General features: G+C 42.3%; 1 protein-coding gene across 1 annotated transcript; it reads right to left on the minus strand.

Moving 5' to 3' along the window:
• Positions 1 to 14,944: 14,944 nt before the first annotated feature.
• Positions 14,945 to 19,675, minus strand: LOC308695452 (interferon-induced very large GTPase 1-like; the record flags this gene model as incomplete). The annotated part of the gene is given in 2 exon segments (XM_081373603.1): positions 14,945 to 17,677; positions 17,681 to 19,675. Coding segments are annotated over 2 exon segments (4,728 nt in total).
• Between the last annotated feature and the right edge of the window lie 587 nt (positions 19,676 to 20,262).

The following is a 20,262-nucleotide window of genomic DNA, read 5'->3' on the forward strand; positions in this document are numbered from 1 at the left end:
GGCTTTATAATATATTATATAATATATTGTATAATATTAGGGCTTTGGGTCATTTTGACCCGCGAGGGAAAGTGCGAGAGAAAGATGAAGGTTAAGTCATGGGCGTTTGTGACCAGTCCGTCAATCATTTTTCTTCCAAATTAAGCCAGTTGAAAACCATGGAGTGATGCAAATTATTCTGGCCCAAGCACACTTTTAGAGGTCCACCCCTCATCCACTTTCTGCGTCCGCCACTGCAAAGATATTCTGCAAAAGTTTTTCTTCCAAGGTAAGATAAAACTTCACCATGTCCCTTCCACAATGAATCACTTATTGTCCTTTTACGACTGTTAAACTTAATGTATACCATTGCTAATAAACATTGTGTCATGCAAGGTCATATTGCAAATAATCTAGATAAATGTGAGAGTAGGTTTAGCGGGTGACGGTTGAGACACAATATCAACTGTACCTGGGTCGGTGTCCTATTGCGTCACATGCTGTTTACTTGTACAGTGTTATGAATAATAACAATTTAAAAGGCACATTTAGACACATACTACGAAAAGGAATTTAAAACATGATTATGAGGATACATAGCATTTTGTCATTTTACAAAAGATTCCATTTCAAATAAATGCTCTTCTTTCTATTCATCAAAGAATACTGTTTTTTTTTTACACTGTTTTCAACATTGATAATAATAAATGTTTTTTGAGCATCAAATCAGCATATTAGAATGATTTCTGAAGGATCATGTGACATGAAGACTAGAGTAATGATGCTGAATATTCAGCTTTGATCACAGGAATAAATTACAGTTTAAAATATATTAAAATAGAAAACAGTTATTTGAAATTGTCATAATATTTAACAATATTACTGTTTTTTTTTTTATCAAATAAATGCAGCCTTGGTGAGCAGAAGAGACTTCTTTTAAAAACATTAAAAATCTTACCGATCTAAAACTTTTGACTGGTAGTATAGTATGCAGTAACAGAGTTCAATCATAGACAATAAAATGCACAGCCATGTGTATGTGTGTTAGGCTATGTTGTGTAGTCTGTGTGTGGACTTTGTTTGTGCTATTCCTGTTGTAGGATGTCCTGTTTTAGATTTAGGACCACGGATACGGGATTGGCAGCACAGCTCTTAGAGAGGGCTTGAAATGGTAGAGGCAGGTCAATAAAGAAAGGTAGCTGAGGAGGTCCGCATTTCTGTTGCTACACTGGCCCGATATGTGAAAAGAAAGGGAGAGTTAGCTGAGCAGCCCAACATGACCAACATAAACTTCCCAGATGTGTATAAAATAAATAGTAATATCTGGGAGCTGCAGTTCTACATCTCACCGCCAGAGGACAGTGTGCCGATTAACACGAGAAACGACTCTATAGTTACTCTGTCATCATTTACAACTTAAAACACACATTTAGAAAATTTACTTTTGGTTTTTACTTGGATTAAAAAAGTATTTGTAGAGGATACTAAAGCTTTTAATGTGGGATTTAGATCAAGTGTCCCATACAAAAAAAAATATATAAAGGTTTGCGTTTATGATACTTTCCATTCTGTTTATGATACTTCCCATGCTGTTTTCAGGTTTAATGGAAAGTATTTAAGGATTATTTTACTCCATCTGTTTTTGTTGTTATTTTTATGGTTCAGTTGCTGTTTTATGTGTCATTTATTCACATTATGCCTCATTTTCACATAAACTAGCTTACATTTTTACCCACTGTTGTCAGACAAGACAGACAGAAACCAGTTTTATGTAAAGTGAAAGTGACTTTATTTGAAAAATGCCCTCCTGCTTTCCTGTTGGCAATAAAGCAAGTATATAGAAAGAAGCAATAAAGAAAGAAGCATTAATATATTTCCAACCTGGAGGGCAAAACAAGGTCTATTATTGTTTTTCTTCTTTTGAGAGGTGATCTGTATGTCTTGAAACGGATTGACAGGCCTGTGCTGCACTTCTGTGAATGTCTTGCCCTCCAGGTCTCTGCGCCAGTCATGTGACTGAAAACTATGAATAGAAATATGTTGACGTGAAGTGTTCAGTTTGTCCTCTTGCTACAAATGTAACGCACAGTTTAAGTGTGAACATGATGCATTTAGAATTGCCATGAAGTTGTTCATGTTGAGATAAAAGTTCAGCTCCAACCAAAGTCAAACACACCTGAACCCAGGGCTGGACTGGGGCTAAAATTCTGGAAAATTCAAGCCCAGCCAGGCCTTAAACTGAGTAATTAAATTAATAATAAAACAGGACAGAAACAAATAATAATAATAATATGCCTAGATATTATTGAATATACTGCATTGAATATATTATTGAACAAATGCATTGAAATCCAAATTTGACTGTAAGCACTGATTTTGAGCTTTGCAAAAGTACATTCACTGTTATTAAAGGCCAAAACCTGTAAGACTTTATTTATTTTGCAGAGCAAAAAAGGAAATGCTTTGAAGAATGTTGGTAACCAAACCACTTTGGTTACCATTGACTTCGATTGTATGGATATATAAAGGACACTAGAAAGGCACTTACGTATCTCCTTTTCCCCTCTCCTTCCCTCTCTTATCTTATTGTTGACATTAATCAACATGTGCTTTCAACACATTACTGTTATCTCTCGCCAACGCCCCTTCATCGCGCGCAAAAGACAACGCAATACTGCCAATCTGCGTCCAATTCTCTCATCCTCACACACTCCACTCTCTCTTTCCGTGGGTCTATGGAATTGTCAGTCAGCAGTCAATAAAGCTGACTTCATTCCAGCCTTCGCATCTCATTCTACTCTTAGTATCTTGGGCTTGACTGAGACCTGGATTCGTCCAGAAGACTCAGCAACCCCTGCTGCTCTCTCTAGCAATTTCTCCTTCTCTCACTCCCCTCGCCAGTCTGGGAGAGGTGGGGGAACAGGGCTCCTCGTTTCTAACAATTTCAAATACTCCGCGCTCTCTTCTCTATGCAACAACAACTCATTTGAATATCATGCTATTACACTTACAACTCCCATTAAGATCCATATTGTAGTCATTTATCGTCCCCCTGGTCAGCTGGGAAACTTTGTAGATGAGCTGGATGTGCTGCTGTCCACTTTCCCTGAGGACGGCACCCCACTTCTAGTCTTTGGTGACTTCAACATCCATCTCGAAAAGCCGCATGCAACAGACTTCACCTCTCTCCTAGCCTCTTTCGGTCTCAAACGACTCATCACCACAGGTACTCACAAATCAGGCAACCAACTGGACCTGGTTTACACACGCAATTGCATCACAGACAACATCCTGGTGAGACCTCTCCATGTTTCAGATCATTTCCTCATTACTTTCAGTCTACATCTCTCTACCCCTTCACCACCAACACCCCCACCAGTCACTTTCAGGCGAAACCTGCGCTCACTTTCTCCCTCCCATCTTTCCTCTGCCGTGTCATCTTCTCTTCCCCCACCCTCACAATTCTCATCTCTGGATGTGAACACAGCAACGGACACCTTATGCTCCACTCTAACCTCTTCTCTAGACATTATCTGCCCTCTGTCCTCCAGGCCAGCACGTGCTACTCCCCCTAACCCCTGGTTATCTGAGGTTCTTCGGGAACACCGGACTGAACTTAGGGCAGCGGAGAGGAAATGGCACAAATCAAAAGACGCATCTGACCTGAGTATGTATCAATCTCTCCTCTCTTCCTTTTCTGTGGATGTTCATGCTGCAAAATCTTCATACTTCCACAACAAGATCAACAGCTCCTCCAACACACGTTCACTCTTCAAGACATTCAACTCTCTCCTCTGCCCACCTCCACCACCACCCTCCTCCTCCTTAACTGCTGACGATTTTGCGAACTTCTTCACCAACAAAACAACATCTATCAGCAGTCAGTTTTCAGCTCCACACACACAGGAACCCAGACTGACCGCTTCCACAGCCAATATCCCACTGTTCTCCTTCTCCTCGCTAACCGAGGATGAAGTATCTACACTTCTCCTCTCCAGTCATCCTACCACCTGCCCTCTAGACCCCATCCCCTCACACCTTCTACAAGCCATCGCTCCGACACTTCTACCATCACTCACACACATAATCAACTCATCCCTCCATACTGGCACCTTCCCTACAGCATTCAAGCAGGCTCGGGTCACTCCACTGCTTAAAAAACCAACACTAAACACATCATCTGTAGAGAATTACAGACCTATCTCTCTCCTACCATTCATTGCGAAGACACTTGAAAGAGCTGTTTTCAACCAAATAACATCCTTTTTGTCTCTAAACAACCAGCTGGATGTCAACCAATCTGGCTTCAAGAAAGGGCATTCAACAGAAACTGCATTACTGTCAGTCACAGAAGCCCTACGGATCGCTAAAGCTGCTTCCAAGTCCTCAGTCCTCATTCTCCTGGATCTGTCTGCTGCCTTTGACACTGTGAATCATCAGATCCTTATGTCCAGCCTCTCATCACTGGGCATCACAGGAACTTCACTCCACTGGTTTGAGTCCTATCTCACAGGTAGGTCCTTCAAGGTCGCATGGAGAGGTGAGGTATCCAGAGCACATCAACTGACCACAGGGGTTCCCCAGGGTTCAGTTCTTGGTCCCCTCCTCTTCTCCATCTACACTACATCACTGGGACACATCATACAGGCACACGGCTTCTCCTACCACTGTTATGCTGATGACACACAGCTCTTCCTCTCGTTTCAACCAGATGATCCCACAGTAGCTGCACGGGTCTCAAGCTGTCTGGCGGACATCTCCACATGGATGAAGGAACATCACCTGCAGCTCAACCTGGCAAAGACTGAGCTTCTCATCCTCCCTGCCAATCCATCTATACAACACGACTTCACCATCCAGCTAGAGTCATCATCAATCACCCCATCAAGGTCGGTCAGAAATCTCGGAGTAACGCTTGATGACCAGCTGTCCTTCACAGATCACATTTCAAAGACAGCTCGATCATGCAGGTTTGCACTGCACAACATCAGGAAGATCAGGCCTTTCCTAACTGAGCATGCAACACAACTTCTCGTCCAGGCCCTGGTCATCTCTAGGCTTGACTACTGTAATGCTCTTTTGGCCGGACTTCCAGCATGTGCAACAAAACCTCTACAGATGATCCAAAATGCTGCAGCTCGCCTTGTCTTCAACGAGCCCAAGAGGGCCCACGTCACTCCTCTGTTCATCTCTCTGCACTGGCTACCTCTCGCTGCTCGCATCAAATTCAAGGCATTGACGCTTGCTTACAGATCTATCACAGGCTCAGCTCCCTACTATTTTCACTCACTCCTACGAGTCTACATCCCTACCAGACGCCTACGATCGATCAACGAGCGACGTCTCGTGGTTCCATCACAGAGAGCCACAAAATCACTTTCCAGAACATTCTCATTCACAGCTCCATGCTGGTGGAACGCTCTCCCCGGCCTCATCCGGAATGCAGAATCACTGGCAACATTCAAAAAACAGCTGAAAACCCATCTATTCCGTGAGCACTTAAAGGAGAACTCCGGTCAATTTTAACATTGAGCTCATTTTTTTGTACAATTGGAGTGCTGTCAATACAGAGAACAACGACAAAAATCGGTGTTGCCTACACCGAGTTATTCTATTTTTAAAATTTGCACCCTATTGACTTCAATGGGGCAAGTAGTAAGCCTGCTTTTTAGCCTCTTAACATCCTTTAAGTGTCATTACAAGTGCACAGAAAATGTGAGTGATTCCTTCCGAGTGAACACGAGTGGATCTGACTGCAGTAGATGTTAGAGATATTAATAAAAATGAAGTTAATTCAGCCAGCGCTCATACCTTTGTTTACATCCTGTTTTCGGTGGAAGGCCATAGTAATCGATTGTCGAGTTCACGCGCGTGATCATAGGTACTAAACCTATGCGCGTGAACTCGACAATCGATTACTATGGCCTTCCACCGAAAACAGGATGTAAACAAAGGTATGAGCGCTGGCTGAATTAACTTCATTTTTATTAATATCTCTAACATCTACTGCAGTCAGATCCACTCGTGTTCACTCGGAAGGAATCACTCACATTTTCTGTGCACTTGTAATGACACTTAAAGGATGTTAAGAGGCTAAAAAGCAGGCTTACTACTTGCCCCATTGAAGTCAATAGGGTGCAAATTTTAAAAATAGAATAACTCGGTGTAGGCAACACCGATTTTTGTCGTTGTTCTCTGTATTGACAGCACTCCAATTGTACAAAAAAATGAGCTCAATGTTAAAATTGACCGGAGTTGTCCTTTAACCTCATAAAAAAAAAAAAAATAAAAAAAAAAAAAAATTCCTTTGAAACATCACTTATCAGACTTATGCTACTCTGAATAATGCCTGAACTTTGTATTCTGAGCACTTCTTGCGTTGTTGTTGTTTTTGCCTCTTCATGATGACTCGCTTTATTTAGTCCTAATTTGTAAGTCGCTTTGGATAAAAGCGTCTGCTAAATGACTAAATGTAAATGTAAATGTGGATAAAAAGAGGAAAATAAAATCTCAGTAATTTCTCAAAATAATCTTCTTTTGTGTTCCAGAGAAGAATGTCAGTAGTCTAGATGGAAATAGGGGTCCACGCGCACCCCCCGGCTGTCAGGATACAGACCAGGAGACAGAGGTAAGTGAATCAAACACAGCTTTATTTACAGATGATCAGAGTGCGAGGTGAGTATTCACTCAATTTAAGTGCAGAAGTCGTGAAGGAAACTCGTTGTGGGGTGAAAAGCAGGTAAGCACTTTCACTTTGGATAAGTTGACGTCAAGCAATCTCAGTTCAGTAATCTTTGTCTCTTCTCTTTCAGATGCAGATCGGCAATCAAACAAACTCAGTTGAAACACTGGAAACTCAAAGGAACACAGGATCTCAGGCAGCATGGACTCAGACAGGATTTCTGAAGACAGCACAACAATGACATAAAGGTGAGTGTTTCAGGTAAGTATACATTACAGCTTGAAGTCTGGATGTGTCAGAGGAAACGGAGACAACGGATTATGGTCTGTTCCTGTTGGAGGCTTGACCCAGACTGAAATCACAGGGAATGTTTTATGCGTTGACTGATGAGGTTAATGATTGGGAACAGGTGCGGGTGATTAATGATCCTGAGAGTGAGTGCAGGTGTGCTAGAGGGAATCTTGGGTAATGTAGTGCAGAAACCAACGGTAACCGTGACAGTACCCCCCCCTCTCCGAAGGCGCGTCCTCGCGCCGTATAACATCCAAAGGGGTGGGAGGGTGGGCATCCTAGATTCCAGGACGTTCCAGGCGGAGCAGGCTGGTCAGGGGACCAGGGCGGAGCAGGCTGTGGGCGTGGCCAGGGCGGAGCTGTCGGACCCTCGGGTGTCCAGGGCGGAGCTGTCGGACCCTCGGGAGTACAGGGCAGAGGTGACCCTTCGGGTGGCCATGGCGGTGAGGACCCTTCGGGTGGCCATGGCGGTGAGGACCCTTCGGGTGGCCATGGTGGTGAGGACCCTTCGGGTGGCCATGGTGGTGAGGACCCTTCGGGTGGCCATGGTGGTGAGGACCCTTCGGGTGGCCATGGTGGTGAGGACCCTTCGGGTGGCCATGGTGGTGAGGACCCTTCGGGTGGCCATGGTGGAGATATTTCTTCAGGTGGCCATGGTGGAGATATTTCTTCAGGTGGCCATGGTGACACTGGGAACCTTGTCGTAAAGACCTCCGCGGTCCCCCTAGCAGGTATACTGCGCCCCCCCAAAATTTTAATGGAGAACTTGTCAGGTTTTGATACATGGCTAGATGAGGCAGGGGGAGAAAGCAGCTCTAGGCTGGATAGGACCAGCGACGAAGGCAGCTCGGGGCTGTGCAGGATCAGCGGCGAAGAGGGCTTTAAGCTGGGTGAGACCAGCGGCGAAGAAAGAGCTTTTGGGAAGACTGGCTCTTGCTCGTAGGCTGGCTCTGGCTCTGGCTCTTGCTTGAAGACTGGCTCTTGCTCCGGAACTGGACTCGGAACTGGACTCGGAACTGGACTCGGAACTGGACTCGGAACTGGACTCGGAACTGGACTCGGAACTGGACTCGGAACTGGACTCGGAACTGGACTCGGAACTGGACTCGGAACTGGACTCGGCTCATCTGGGCCGACAACTGGCTCTGGCTCTTGCTCGAGGACTGGCTCTGGCTCTTGCTCTAGGACTGGCTCTGGCTCTTGCTCGAGGACTGGCTCTGGCTCTGGCTCTTGCTCGAGGACTGGCTCTGGCTCTTGCTCGAGGACTGGCTCTGGCTCTTGCTCGAGGACTGGCTCTGGCTCTTGCTCGAGGACTGGCTCTGGCTCTTGCTCGAGGACTGGCTCTGGCTCTTGCTCGAGGACTGGCTCTGGCTCTTGCTCGAGGACTGGACTCGGAACTGGACTCGGAACTGGACTCGGAACTGGACTCGGAACTGGACTCGGAACTGGACTCGGAACTGGACTCGGAACTGGACTCGGAACTGGACTCGGCTCATCTGGGCCGACAACTGGCTCTGGCTCTTGCTCGAGGACTGGCTCTGGCTCTTGCTCGAGGACTGGCTCAGGCTCTTGCTCGAGGACTGGACTCGGAACTGGACTCGGAACATCTGGGCCGACGACTGGCTCTGGGGGCATGACGCTCTCAGTCTCGGCGGGCATGATGCTCTCAGTCGCAGGCTCGGCTGGACTGGCGTGAAGTGCAGGCTCGGCTGGACTGGCGTGAAGTGCAGGCTCGGCTGGACTGGCGTGAAGTGCAGGCTCGGCTGGACTGGCGTGAAGTGCAGGCTCGGCTGGACTGGCGTGAAGTGCAGGCTCCGCTAGGCAGACGATGTGCTCAGATTTAGCTGGGCAGATAACAGGCTCTGGTTCGGCTGGGCTGATGAGAGGAGGGAGATCAGAGAAGTCATCATCCCTGGAGATAAGTTTGATTGAACTGATGAGATGAGGATAGGACTGGATGTGAAGATCTGGTTGAACACGTAGATGTTGGCTCTGGAGAAAGTGTCCGGCCCCATATCGCCCACATCCTCCTCTGTGACCTCCACGGATCCCCCTGAACACAGCTTGGCGGGTTCCCACAAAAGCCTGCTTATCCTTCTGGTTGAACATAGTGTATTTCATGGGGTTCACGGAAGCACGGTCTGCGGGCTGTGTAGGATCCATAACGGTATGCGGTCAAGCCTTCTGTCAGGATACAGACCAGGAGACAGAGGTAAGTGAATCAAACACAGCTTTATTTACAGATGATCAGAGTGCGAGGTGAGTATTCACTCAATTTAAGTGCAGAAGTCGTGAAGGAAACTCGTTGTGGGGTGAAAAGCAGGTAAGCACTTTCACTTTGGATAAGTTGACGTCAAGCAATCTCAGTTCAGTAATCTTTGTCTCTTCTCTTTCAGATGCAGATCGGCAATCAAACAAACTCAGTTGAAACACTGGAAACTCAAAGGAACACAGGATCTCAGGCAGCATGGACTCAGACAGGATTTCTGAAGACAGCACAACAATGACATAAAGGTGAGTGTTTCAGGTAAGTATACATTACAGCTTGAAGTCTGGATGTGTCAGAGGAAACGGAGACAACGGATTATGGTCTGTTCCTGTTGGAGGCTTGACCCAGACTGAAATCACAGGGAATGTTTTATGCGTTGACTGATGAGGTTAATGATTGGGAACAGGTGCGGGTGATTAATGATCCTGAGAGTGAGTGCAGGTGTGCTAGAGGGAATCTTGGGTAATGTAGTGCAGAAACCAACGGTAACCGTGACACCGGCTTTTTTATGCCACCTGATTTTTTTGAATCCTTAAAGTGTCTATTTTCAGAATCTGCCAGGTGCCAAGCTGAAATAATGTCCCAAAGGCTTCTTTTTTAACCCTTTGCTGCACCCGACCGGAACCCGAAAAATAAAAAAAATGATATAGAAAGTGGCATAACATTAGAAGTAAACAATATACAGAGACAAATGAACACATTTTCCCATACAATTCTGACGCCAGGAATTTAATGGAATGGTTTTTTTTTGACATTTGACAACATATTGACCCTATTTCTGGACAAAAATAGCAAAAAATGGCCAAAGATGTGTAGAGGATCAACTATTTTTTCGTTTTCTCAAGCGCATAGGGTGATTTCCCCCCCCCCCCCCCCCCCACAACCTGTTATTTCTTTATCAATCAAGTGTCTATTTTTAGATTAAATTGGGTACCAAGCTGAAATAATGTCCAAAATTCTTTATTTTTAACCCTTTGCACCAAACCTGAAAAATCTATATATGATATAAAGTGGCATAACTTTTGATGTACATAGACAAATGGACACATTTTTCAATACAATTCCGACCATAGAAATTTAATGGAATGGTTATTTTTGACATTTGACAACATATTGACTGTTTTTTTTTAATTTATGACCAAAAAATAATAAATAATAAAAGTTGACCTAAACTACTCATCTTCCTCATCATCACTGAAGAGATCTTCTAAGTCTATTTCTACCAGCACTTCATCCTCATCATTGTGTTCATACTCTCCATCCTCTTCTCCCACAGACAAGTTGTTGTTGTTGTTGGAACCAGCTGGAACCCAGTTGTTGGAACCCCCCCCCCCACACACACACACGCACATTATACTCTCAAGACACTCCCCCCCCCCCCCCCATGTCATCCTGTTATGATGAGGATGATCAACAGAGTTTGTGGAGTTTGTGGATCTAACAGAGTTTGTGGTGGTCTGCTAATCCTGCCAGTATGAGTCCACCAGGAAACCTTGGTTTTGATCCATTTTGTTCTGGAACATTTGTCCAGTGATTTGTCAGCACTCTGCATAAACACTAACTCTGTTAGTGTGGTCTTGTGCTCTGAGGTTACAGATGTTGTCATTGGTGGTTTTCATCTGGCACTTCCTGGAGGTGGCGTCTGTTGCGGCGTAATTTACCCCCTAGCTCTGTCTCCATTAGATAAGTTTGTGGAGTGACACTCCCCTTGGTCACCATTTTTTTGAGTGTCCAGTTTGGTAAGGACTTGATCCCCAGGATATAGGAGAGATAGGGTTTTCACACCATGATGACGGTTGTAGTAGTAAGCTTGTTCATTTTTCTTGGCTGCATAATCTTTCCTAATTACTTTTGTGTTCGGCCATTTAGGTAACAGATTTCTGTCAAGTCTTTTTGCTTTAGAATTCTCTTTGCTGTTTGTGTGTCTCTTTCAGCATGCCCATTCCCCTGTGGGTGATATGGGCTGGAGGTTATGTGTTTAAAGTCTAGCTCACAAGCCAGTTCTTTAAACTCCACACTGGTGAATTGTGGCCCGTTGTTGCTGACTACCTCCTCAGCTATACCATAGCGGGCAAAGGGGGACTATGGTTTTTGCACCACCTGTGTACTGGTAGTTGTGGGCATGTGTAGTAGGCTACCACCAGAAAACGTTGAGTAGTTGTCCGAGATGACTTGGTAGGTCTGTTTGTTGTATTGCAGAGATCAATTCTAATCTTCTTCCATGGCCTTTCAGGAAGTCGCATGGAAATCAATAGTTCTCTGGGCTGAGCTCTTCTCATTTCTTGACAGGACTGACAAGATAAGACTTTGAGTTTAATTTGGCACGATATGCCAGGCCACTATACTGAGGTGTTTGCTCTTTTCCGGCATTTGCTCAGACCCTGATGCTCATAATGTATGCAATCTATGATCTTAGCCCTCAGTATTTTTGGGTATGACCATTCTGTTGCAAAAGAAGTCTCTGGCCATCTGGTGAACCTTGACTATGTGTTCCTTTCACCTTCGACAGTGCTGGACCTGATGATGTCCATCCTTTGTTTTGAAGCCAGCATGCTGCCAATGATAGACGCCACGTAGCACTTCATGTTTGGTTGGGTGTCATTACAGTCCTGTACGGCATTTGAGGGACTCCTTTGCAGAGCATCTGCCACTTTGAGAGTTTCCCCGGGTGCGTATTACTTTTCCAGGTAATTGGCCATCCCAATAACTCTTTTTAACCCTAGGGTATTGTCTGGTGAAGGCAGTTTGTTAATAACTGATACTTTGACCGGGTCTGGCCACACCCCGTCTGCACTGATTTCATGGCCCAGGAAGTATAGCTTTTCTTGCTTCATCCTACATTTTCTTGTGTTCAACCTCAGCCCTGCCAATTGTTGTCGTTCCATCACAAACTGTAGTTGCTGGTCGTGCACCGGCATGTCTCTTTCATGTATGATAATATCATCCATGTAAACGTCCACCCCTTCGAGAACTTCTAGAGTTTCCATAATTTTCCTTTGGAAAATTTCAATAGGTAGGCATTTGTAATAAATTGGTTATTGGAGTAATAAAGGTTGTCAGTCTTTGCTGGTATTTGCCAGAACCCTGCAGTTGTGTCTAGTGTGGAAAATACTGTTGGCCTGTTCAGCTTTGCTGTGATCTCCTCTGCGGTGGGTAAGACAAACCTTTCTCTCTAAACAGCGTTGTTCAACTTCCTGAAGTTGATACATACACACCTGTCTAGACATTTTGGGAGCTGGCACCATTGGCATACCCCACTCTCTCTATGATGTCCTCACACCATCCTATTACATCTTACCTACATACATAACTAATCCTCATTCTATTACACTCTTATTGAGAATTAACAGAGGTTAGATGTTGATGTTTTATTGAAAATGTGTTATTTGTGTGAAGTCACCATTATGGTAATTATTGTTTGCTTTAATTGGGCTCTTGGTCCTTGACTTCTGTTAAATAAAATTTTAACTAGTGCAATAGTGCAGAAAGAGACTGAAGGAGAAACAGATCAACAGAAGTCAAATGTTTATGGACCACTAGTGTCAAATACGATTGACTGTTAGCATACAGTTTGTATTGGCGGTATGGTTCTGTTCTGGGCAAGAACTCCCTGCGCATCCTATAGGTAGACGTGGATCAGCTGAGAGTCAGCTGATGCGAGCTTGACTAACGTGATCTGCCAGTACTGATGCTACGCTTGATTTGACTTCAAATCCTGCAGCATATTACATGACATTGCTGGATCTCATGCTGTTGTCTCACAGGATTAGTGATGCAAAACTAACATGTATTAATGACACAACTATCCTAATCTTTGTTGTCTAGATTGGATAAGATCAGTGAATTGGGCCACTTCATGATGATTATAGTACCATCGTAACTGGCTAACATCACCTGATCACATTTAATCTCAGCTTTCTGTGCCAAAGCAAATGTGTTTTATAAACGCATTTTTAAAAATTCAAAAATAAAAATTCAAGAGTTCAACTAAAGCAAACATAATCACAATAATGGTGATATCCACAGAACCTTTCAACAAATTTTCAACATTAGTCATTACTTAATTATCTCAACAACTGCAGCACTGCTTCAGTGTTTTCTAATCTTTTCTAATAATTTGCTAATAAAGGTGTTTAGGCTTAGTTTAAATTTTTGATTGAGGTTTGAGCTCTGTAATGGATTATGGCTATAATTATATGTATAAATCATATAAAATAATTATAATAGATAATCATCATCACTAAAAGCCAGGCAATTTTGTCTTTTAAATTCTATTCCTGTGAAGTGACCCTTAATTTAAAGCAAGATAATTTAAAGGAGTGACTTTATTGCATCAGACAATGGTCACTTAATGCTCACAACTGATTGGTTTCGGTTGTTTTCGGCCAATTTCGGTTAGAGATTTATTACCTAAAACAAAACCTGCTCTGGAGCTTGTTAGCCACACACACAGAGAGGTAAACAAATTCACATGAATTCATTAAGTTTATTTTTGTTTTCTTCTTGTGCATAATCACAAACACATGCATTCATACATACAGGTCTACAATTTGCACATTTGCACATTTTCAATTCCATAGAAAGTTAGATGGGCAGACACAAATATACACATTTGAAGGAGTTTATTGGATGGTACTGAAAGTACTAATGGGTATCATATTTGTGTTTAAGTTTTAAGCAGATTTTAGAAAGCAACTTTAAACTAAAGTAATTAGTAAAACATTTCAATCACTCACAATTTTCTCTAAAATAAACATAACATTAATTTTTGGTTAAGATACACAGTATATCGTATTCATAAGTTTGAAACCTTGACATCCCACCGCCTTTGCCACTACATAGTGATAACTGTATTAAAGAGTGGCCTAGTGTTAAACATATTCAAATCAACTTAATTCACAAGTTCACATACTATTTTAATCCCATAGAAAGTTAGATGGGCAGACACAGGAGTTTATTGGAGGATACTGAAAGCACTAATGGGTATCATATTTATGTTTAAGTTTTGATTTAAGTAATTAGTAAAACATTTTAATCACTCATAATGTTCTCTAAAATAAAAATGATAACATGTACATTTTTGGTTAAGAGCACAGTATATATCGTATATTCATAAGTTTGAAACCTTCACATCCCACCGCCTTTGACTTCCTTGACTTTAGTGGGAACCATCTAAGGAGGCGTTGGTGTGGAAAACTGTCACAGGACAGTGGTAAGCAGTGGCTTATACAGTATACGCTGATTCTAGCACTGATTTGTTAGATTAAATGAATATGTTCCTCCCAAACGTTTAAGAACTTAATTTAAACAATTAACTTTGACACCCATAAAGTACTAAATCTAAAATAAAATGAAAATATAGGTAAAATTTAAAAAACTTAATTAAATAACTATGCAAAATAGTTGCCAGTATCTTTGAAATGACACTTCTCACTGAAGTCCAGGCTAATTGAGCTGCATTCCAGTCATTATTTTGAAGTAGAAGGTGGGAAAACTTTGAGTTCAGAGCTGTCTGGAACAGAGCATTTAAGTAGAGATCACTTCACAGATACTGATGTGAGGAATATATTTTTAAAACAGAACCCTTCAAATCTTTAACTCATCTCTCTGATGTATTCTGTGAACTGAGGTATGATTTCAGACTCACTGAGGCGACAAACAGATACTAATTTCAAAGTGTTCTCTGAGTCGAAAACCAAAAGAAACGTATTTTACCTATACATTTACATGTATTTATCCAAACTCTCAATAACTTCTTGTTTTGAGTATTTTCTCCATTCATTTGGAATCTCTCCTTCCCCCTCAAATGTTTTCTTGTGGTATTTTTCTAGATCTTTCTGGAATCTGCACACAAACCACTTCCAGTAGGGCAGTTCAGTGAGATCAGGGGTGATGCTCCAGTCTGCATAAACTCCTCCTGCTCTTCTGTATTCTCTCCAGAGGACATTATCATCTGAATCATTGGGATGAAAATATAGAGTGCTGTTTGCTACTGCTGATGTGCAGATATGAGTAGACAAGTTAGATGTATTATTGTAATATATTCCATTCAGACCAATACTACGATGAAAAGGAGCACTGTGATCTCCATAATGGTTTTCTATGCTGTTGGTGCAGACGGCTCCACAGAACGGACACTGAACCCAACAGCACTGACAGAAGTGATCAATCAGAAGCTGATATGGTCTGAACTTATAGTCCAGCCTTACTGGAAATGTCTCTGTGTTGAATCTACTGCTGATTTCAGACATTATAGTTGGAAGTTCTTGTCTTATCACATCTTCTAGGAGTTTGAAATCATTCACATCATCATGTTTCACTCCACTGAGGTCTTTTTCAGAGAAGATCAGCACATCTGAGAGCTTCTGTGTGAAACTCTTCAACCACAAACCAACATCTCCACTGTTCACTTGAACATGTTCAGTAGATTCATGTGCTGCTTTCATGATCATCTGCTGCAGGAGTTTAATGTTCTCCTTCATCCTGGGTAAAACGCTGACACTGAAGTTATCAGTGATGTACCGACTGACTTCATCTCTGATGAAACTCTTAAAGTGATGGCTGGGATAATTAATGTAATCCATGTATTTGACAAAATCCTCCTCTTCTGCCAGTGTCTTCAGGATGTGTTTCTCCAGTTTTGATCTGTTTCCATTCAGTGATTCACAGTTTTTCATCAATTCATATGTCAGATATCTGGCAGTCCTCTTGTAGACACTCTGCTCAATGGGCTCTTTAAGTTTTTGACAGATGATCTTACCAAAAATGGGAGCTGATGTTGCTTCATGACAGTATTTCTGGAAAATACTATAGTACTCTTCTCTCTTCTTCTCAACATATATTGCAGGATCATTGGTTTCCTTAAACAGTGTGTGTTGATCAGAGATCATCTGCTCTGCTCTCTTACAGATGGAAAGAACCAAATCAATGAATAATTCATTCTTGAACTCATATTTAACTCCTTTCTGATGTTCTGTTACTCTATTCTTGATGTAACCTGTGATTTGTTGAATGCAGCTGATGTTGTAGCCCATCTTTGTAATGTTAAATGACTGAATCATTTTGTCTGTCTGCTGTTCAACATCTGTGATTAATGACTTGATTTCAGCTTCCTTCTTTGGAGACAGAGTTCGACTGTATCCTAATGTTTTTTGAACTTTTCTGTAAACACCCTTTACCACCTCTGTAACTGTCTTTTTTGTGGACTTTTTGAAATGAATATATTCGCAATAACTCGACACAGTGAAAATCTTGGTGAACTCACTGTTCTCTTTAATGTGGTCTACAGGAGCACTTTCATAGACGTCACTGAGGATATCTCTCACATCTCTCATTATGTCAATGTCTTTGATTGGAGGAGTGTCTGAGACAATCCTATTCACACTCTGTTCCCAAAACAATTCAAACTCTTTCTTCAGTGTTTCTTCATCACTTGTTTTGTCTTTGAGTTTTAAGGGAAGTTCTTTGCTCTTTTCATAGAGAGTGTTTTCATGATGTGTCCTCTGAGCATCAATCTTTTTCTTCAGGTCTCGCTGCTGAAGAATCGCAGTTAATTTATTTTTTGTTTCTCTCACAATATTTTCCTGAACTTCTTTGATTTTGATTTCAAATGATGTTTTCCACTGAATCAGTATATCTGCATCTGTGTCTTTCTCAAAGAATTCTGACATTGATTTCTCCACTTCTTCACTTGTCTTCTTCAGTTCTCTTTGAAGAATAGTTTCCTCAACCTCATGAATTGCTTCATTTTCTATTTGGATGTGTAGTTTGTTCTCGGTTTCCATCATACCACTGCGAAGACTCCAGGACCACTTGCTGTATTCAGTCTCCAGTTTCCTGTAGGCTGAAATCTCCAGAGAATTTCTGAAGCTGAAGACGAATCGTTCCTTCAGTAAAGCCTCCCAGAGATCTTTAATACGATCTTTTAAATCTATCAGCTTCATTCCATGTGACTTTGAGGCATGAGACATAATAGTTTTCTTTAGTTCTTGAATATTCTGACAGTAGTTTGGGTTTGGTGGTGCCATCGGTGGACTGCCCTCCCAGAGCTGAGCAAAATACTTTACATCATTCTGAACATCAAAGTCAATGACATCACTGAAACATTCTGCATCATAGTCTTCCTCTTTAGCAGCAAGTTTTGTCATCTCATCCAGTGTCTCCTGCAGTCGTCTCCTTCCCTCCATGTTTTTCTCTTTAGCTGTGACGTCTGAGACATTCTGATGCACAAACACACAGCTGGGATTCAGTCTGACCTTCTTCATCCTCAGGAAGGCCTGAACAACAATCTGAAGAATGTCCTGCATCTCAGATGGGTTTTCTCCGAAGATGTTGATCAAGGTCAGATTTGCAAGACCAACAACAAATGTGGCCAATTCATTGTCATGATGTCTTGTTGATCTTCCAGACAGTTCCAGAGCACGAAGACCCTCAGTATCAACAACCAGAATATAGTCTCAGTTAATTTGTGTCTTCATTTCATTTGACACTTTGACCAGCTGCATGAAAGCTCCTCTGGTGCACCTGCCAGCACTGACGGCAAACTGGAGTCCAAACATGGCATTCAGCATGGTGGATTTCCCAGAGCTCTGAATCCCTAAAACTGACAGCACAAAGACTCTCTGATCACCCAGTTTCTGGAGGAGTTTATCTAGAACAGCAGAGATCCAGATCACAGGAACATGAGCAGCATCTCCATCCATCAGCTCCAGTGGAAATCCAGAGATCATCATCTTTGCTGCAAGACTCGGGAGAGAAGAGAAGTCAAACTGCAGATCTTTCTTGTTCTTCTCCTCGGATGAACATGATTCATAGATCTGACCGATCTCCCTCATGATGTGCTCCAGACCAAAGGCTGCAGCTTGAAGATCCTCAGATATTCTCTCAAGTTCTGCTTGTTCAGCTTTGAGTTGTTCAGATTCATCATGATTCTCTTTCATTTTTAAGACTGCTGACCATTTTTCATTACACTTATGATGTAGATCAGAAAGGTCAGCTGAGATATATTCATCCATGATGATTCCGAGCCATTTAATGAAATAGATCTTATCTCCAGAGTCTGTGTTCATTTCTTTAATGAAGAACTTCATAAACTCACTGATGTCAGATTCATGCTGCTGTTCACGGAATTTCTTCATCTCATTTTGTTTTCTACTGATGTCCATTTCTGTCTCATTTGCTCGAGGTCGATGTAGTTCTTTGTTCTTCTGACTCCACTGATGCCACAGTTTTCCCTGATGAGGCAGAAATGATTCTTTGATTTCTGTCAGATCTTTCTTCTCCAGTAAACTCATCATCTGCTGTGCTGATTCTCTTCCTCTCCTGCATTCTTCATCATCTTCCTCATCTACTCTGATATCTGAGTGTTTGGACAAATCTTCAAGTCTGAAAGAGGAAGATGATTCTGAGAGACAGTCATTTATAGTTCTACTGAGTTCTTCGCGTACATCTGACTGACTTCTGTCTTTAAGACCAATTTTAAATTTCCCTTTCTTCATCTCAGTTATAGAAGATTCATCCTCAGTAAAAAGACAAATGAGTGGCTTTCTGTCCCTGTACAGGTTTTGGATTATTGTTGCGTTTCTGTCATTGTTTTGAAGTTGTGGTAGAAGAACAACATTGACGGAGGCCATTTCAGTGAGGATCTGCAGCTGTTTCTTATGTTCTCCTGCATCACCGTGTAGATTACAGAACGCAACACAGTCAGTGAATTTATCATCATATGATCCAGAGGGGCAGAACCAGGCGATCTCCACCACTCCATCTATCAGGACTCTGGTTCTGCTGCTGCCTGGGCAGTTCCTGTGGAAGAACGTGTTGTGTTTCTCATTGATCAGACTGTTCATCAGCTGAGACTTGGATGAAGACACAGAACCAAACCTGAAGAAAGACACCATTGGAGTTTGTGCCTTATAGATCGGATGGGTTTGACTGATGATCTCATTGTTGGTGTTTCTCATCTTCCAGCTCTTGTTGATTTGTCTGAATGTCCAGAGAGGAAACTCAATCTGTTGTGTGTCTGGATCAGGAACAAGCAGAGGCAGAGCGTACTGACACTGGGACAGTTTAGTGACCATCAGCTGCTTCAGGAAACCATCAGCACAATGAAACACAGCCATCTGAACATCCATCGGGTGGATTCGCTCAGATTTACTTATACCTTCATTAGACACTGACCTTAAATTAAAAAAAAAATCATCAGAATCTGCCTCTTGTCTAAATGAATCATTAGTGCCTTGTTCATTGTGACTTTCTTCATTGGTCTCTTTAGATTTAATGTTTCTTGTTCTGTAGTTCATCATCAGTAGTTTTTGAATGAAAGTCTGAACCAGCTCCTCTTCAGCACAAGACTCATGGGACTGTAAAGAATGTACAGAATTTAACTGAAGAACATCTGCAGCTCTCAGTTTATTGTGATGTCTGCCCTCAAGATGAAGTCTGTGAAATAGATTCATTTTTTTAGTCAACACTTCCTGTTGTAGGTGTTGATCTGTAGTGACTTCTGATGTTCCACAGTGCTTGTTTTCTGCCTGCTGAAGAAATAAACAGTTAATTTACTTTGATTATTTTGTTTTTGTCTTAAAGTGCCCCTATTATGCTATTTTAAAGTTTCCTGATGTTTTTTTAGAGTCTCCTACAACATGTTTACATGCATCAAAGGTAAAAAAAAAAACTGTTTAATTTCTTCATAATATACATTTGCACATCACCACATTCTCATTGATTCTCAAACGACTCGTCATATGAATCAATCTCTCTAATTCCCACCTTTCCGTGAGCTACTCTGCTCTGATTGGCCAGACAGCTCAGTCTGTTGTGATTGGTTTACTGTGTACAGCGCTAGTGTCGAAAACAAACCCCCCCATTGCCATAACAACATCAGCTCTGCCGTGCGTGTCCTGAGGCTTCCTACACCGCAAACTAAACACAGTAACAAACAATGACGCCGATTTGACCATATCAGTTCGAGCGCGAGTTCGATGATGAAACAATGGAAGAACTATTCATTCAACCCGAAACTCCATCGCAAGGACGATTCGAG

This window comes from Scardinius erythrophthalmus (genome assembly GCF_964197995.2).
Source record: "Scardinius erythrophthalmus genome assembly, chromosome: 1".
NCBI lineage: Eukaryota > Metazoa > Chordata > Actinopteri > Cypriniformes > Leuciscidae > Scardinius > Scardinius erythrophthalmus.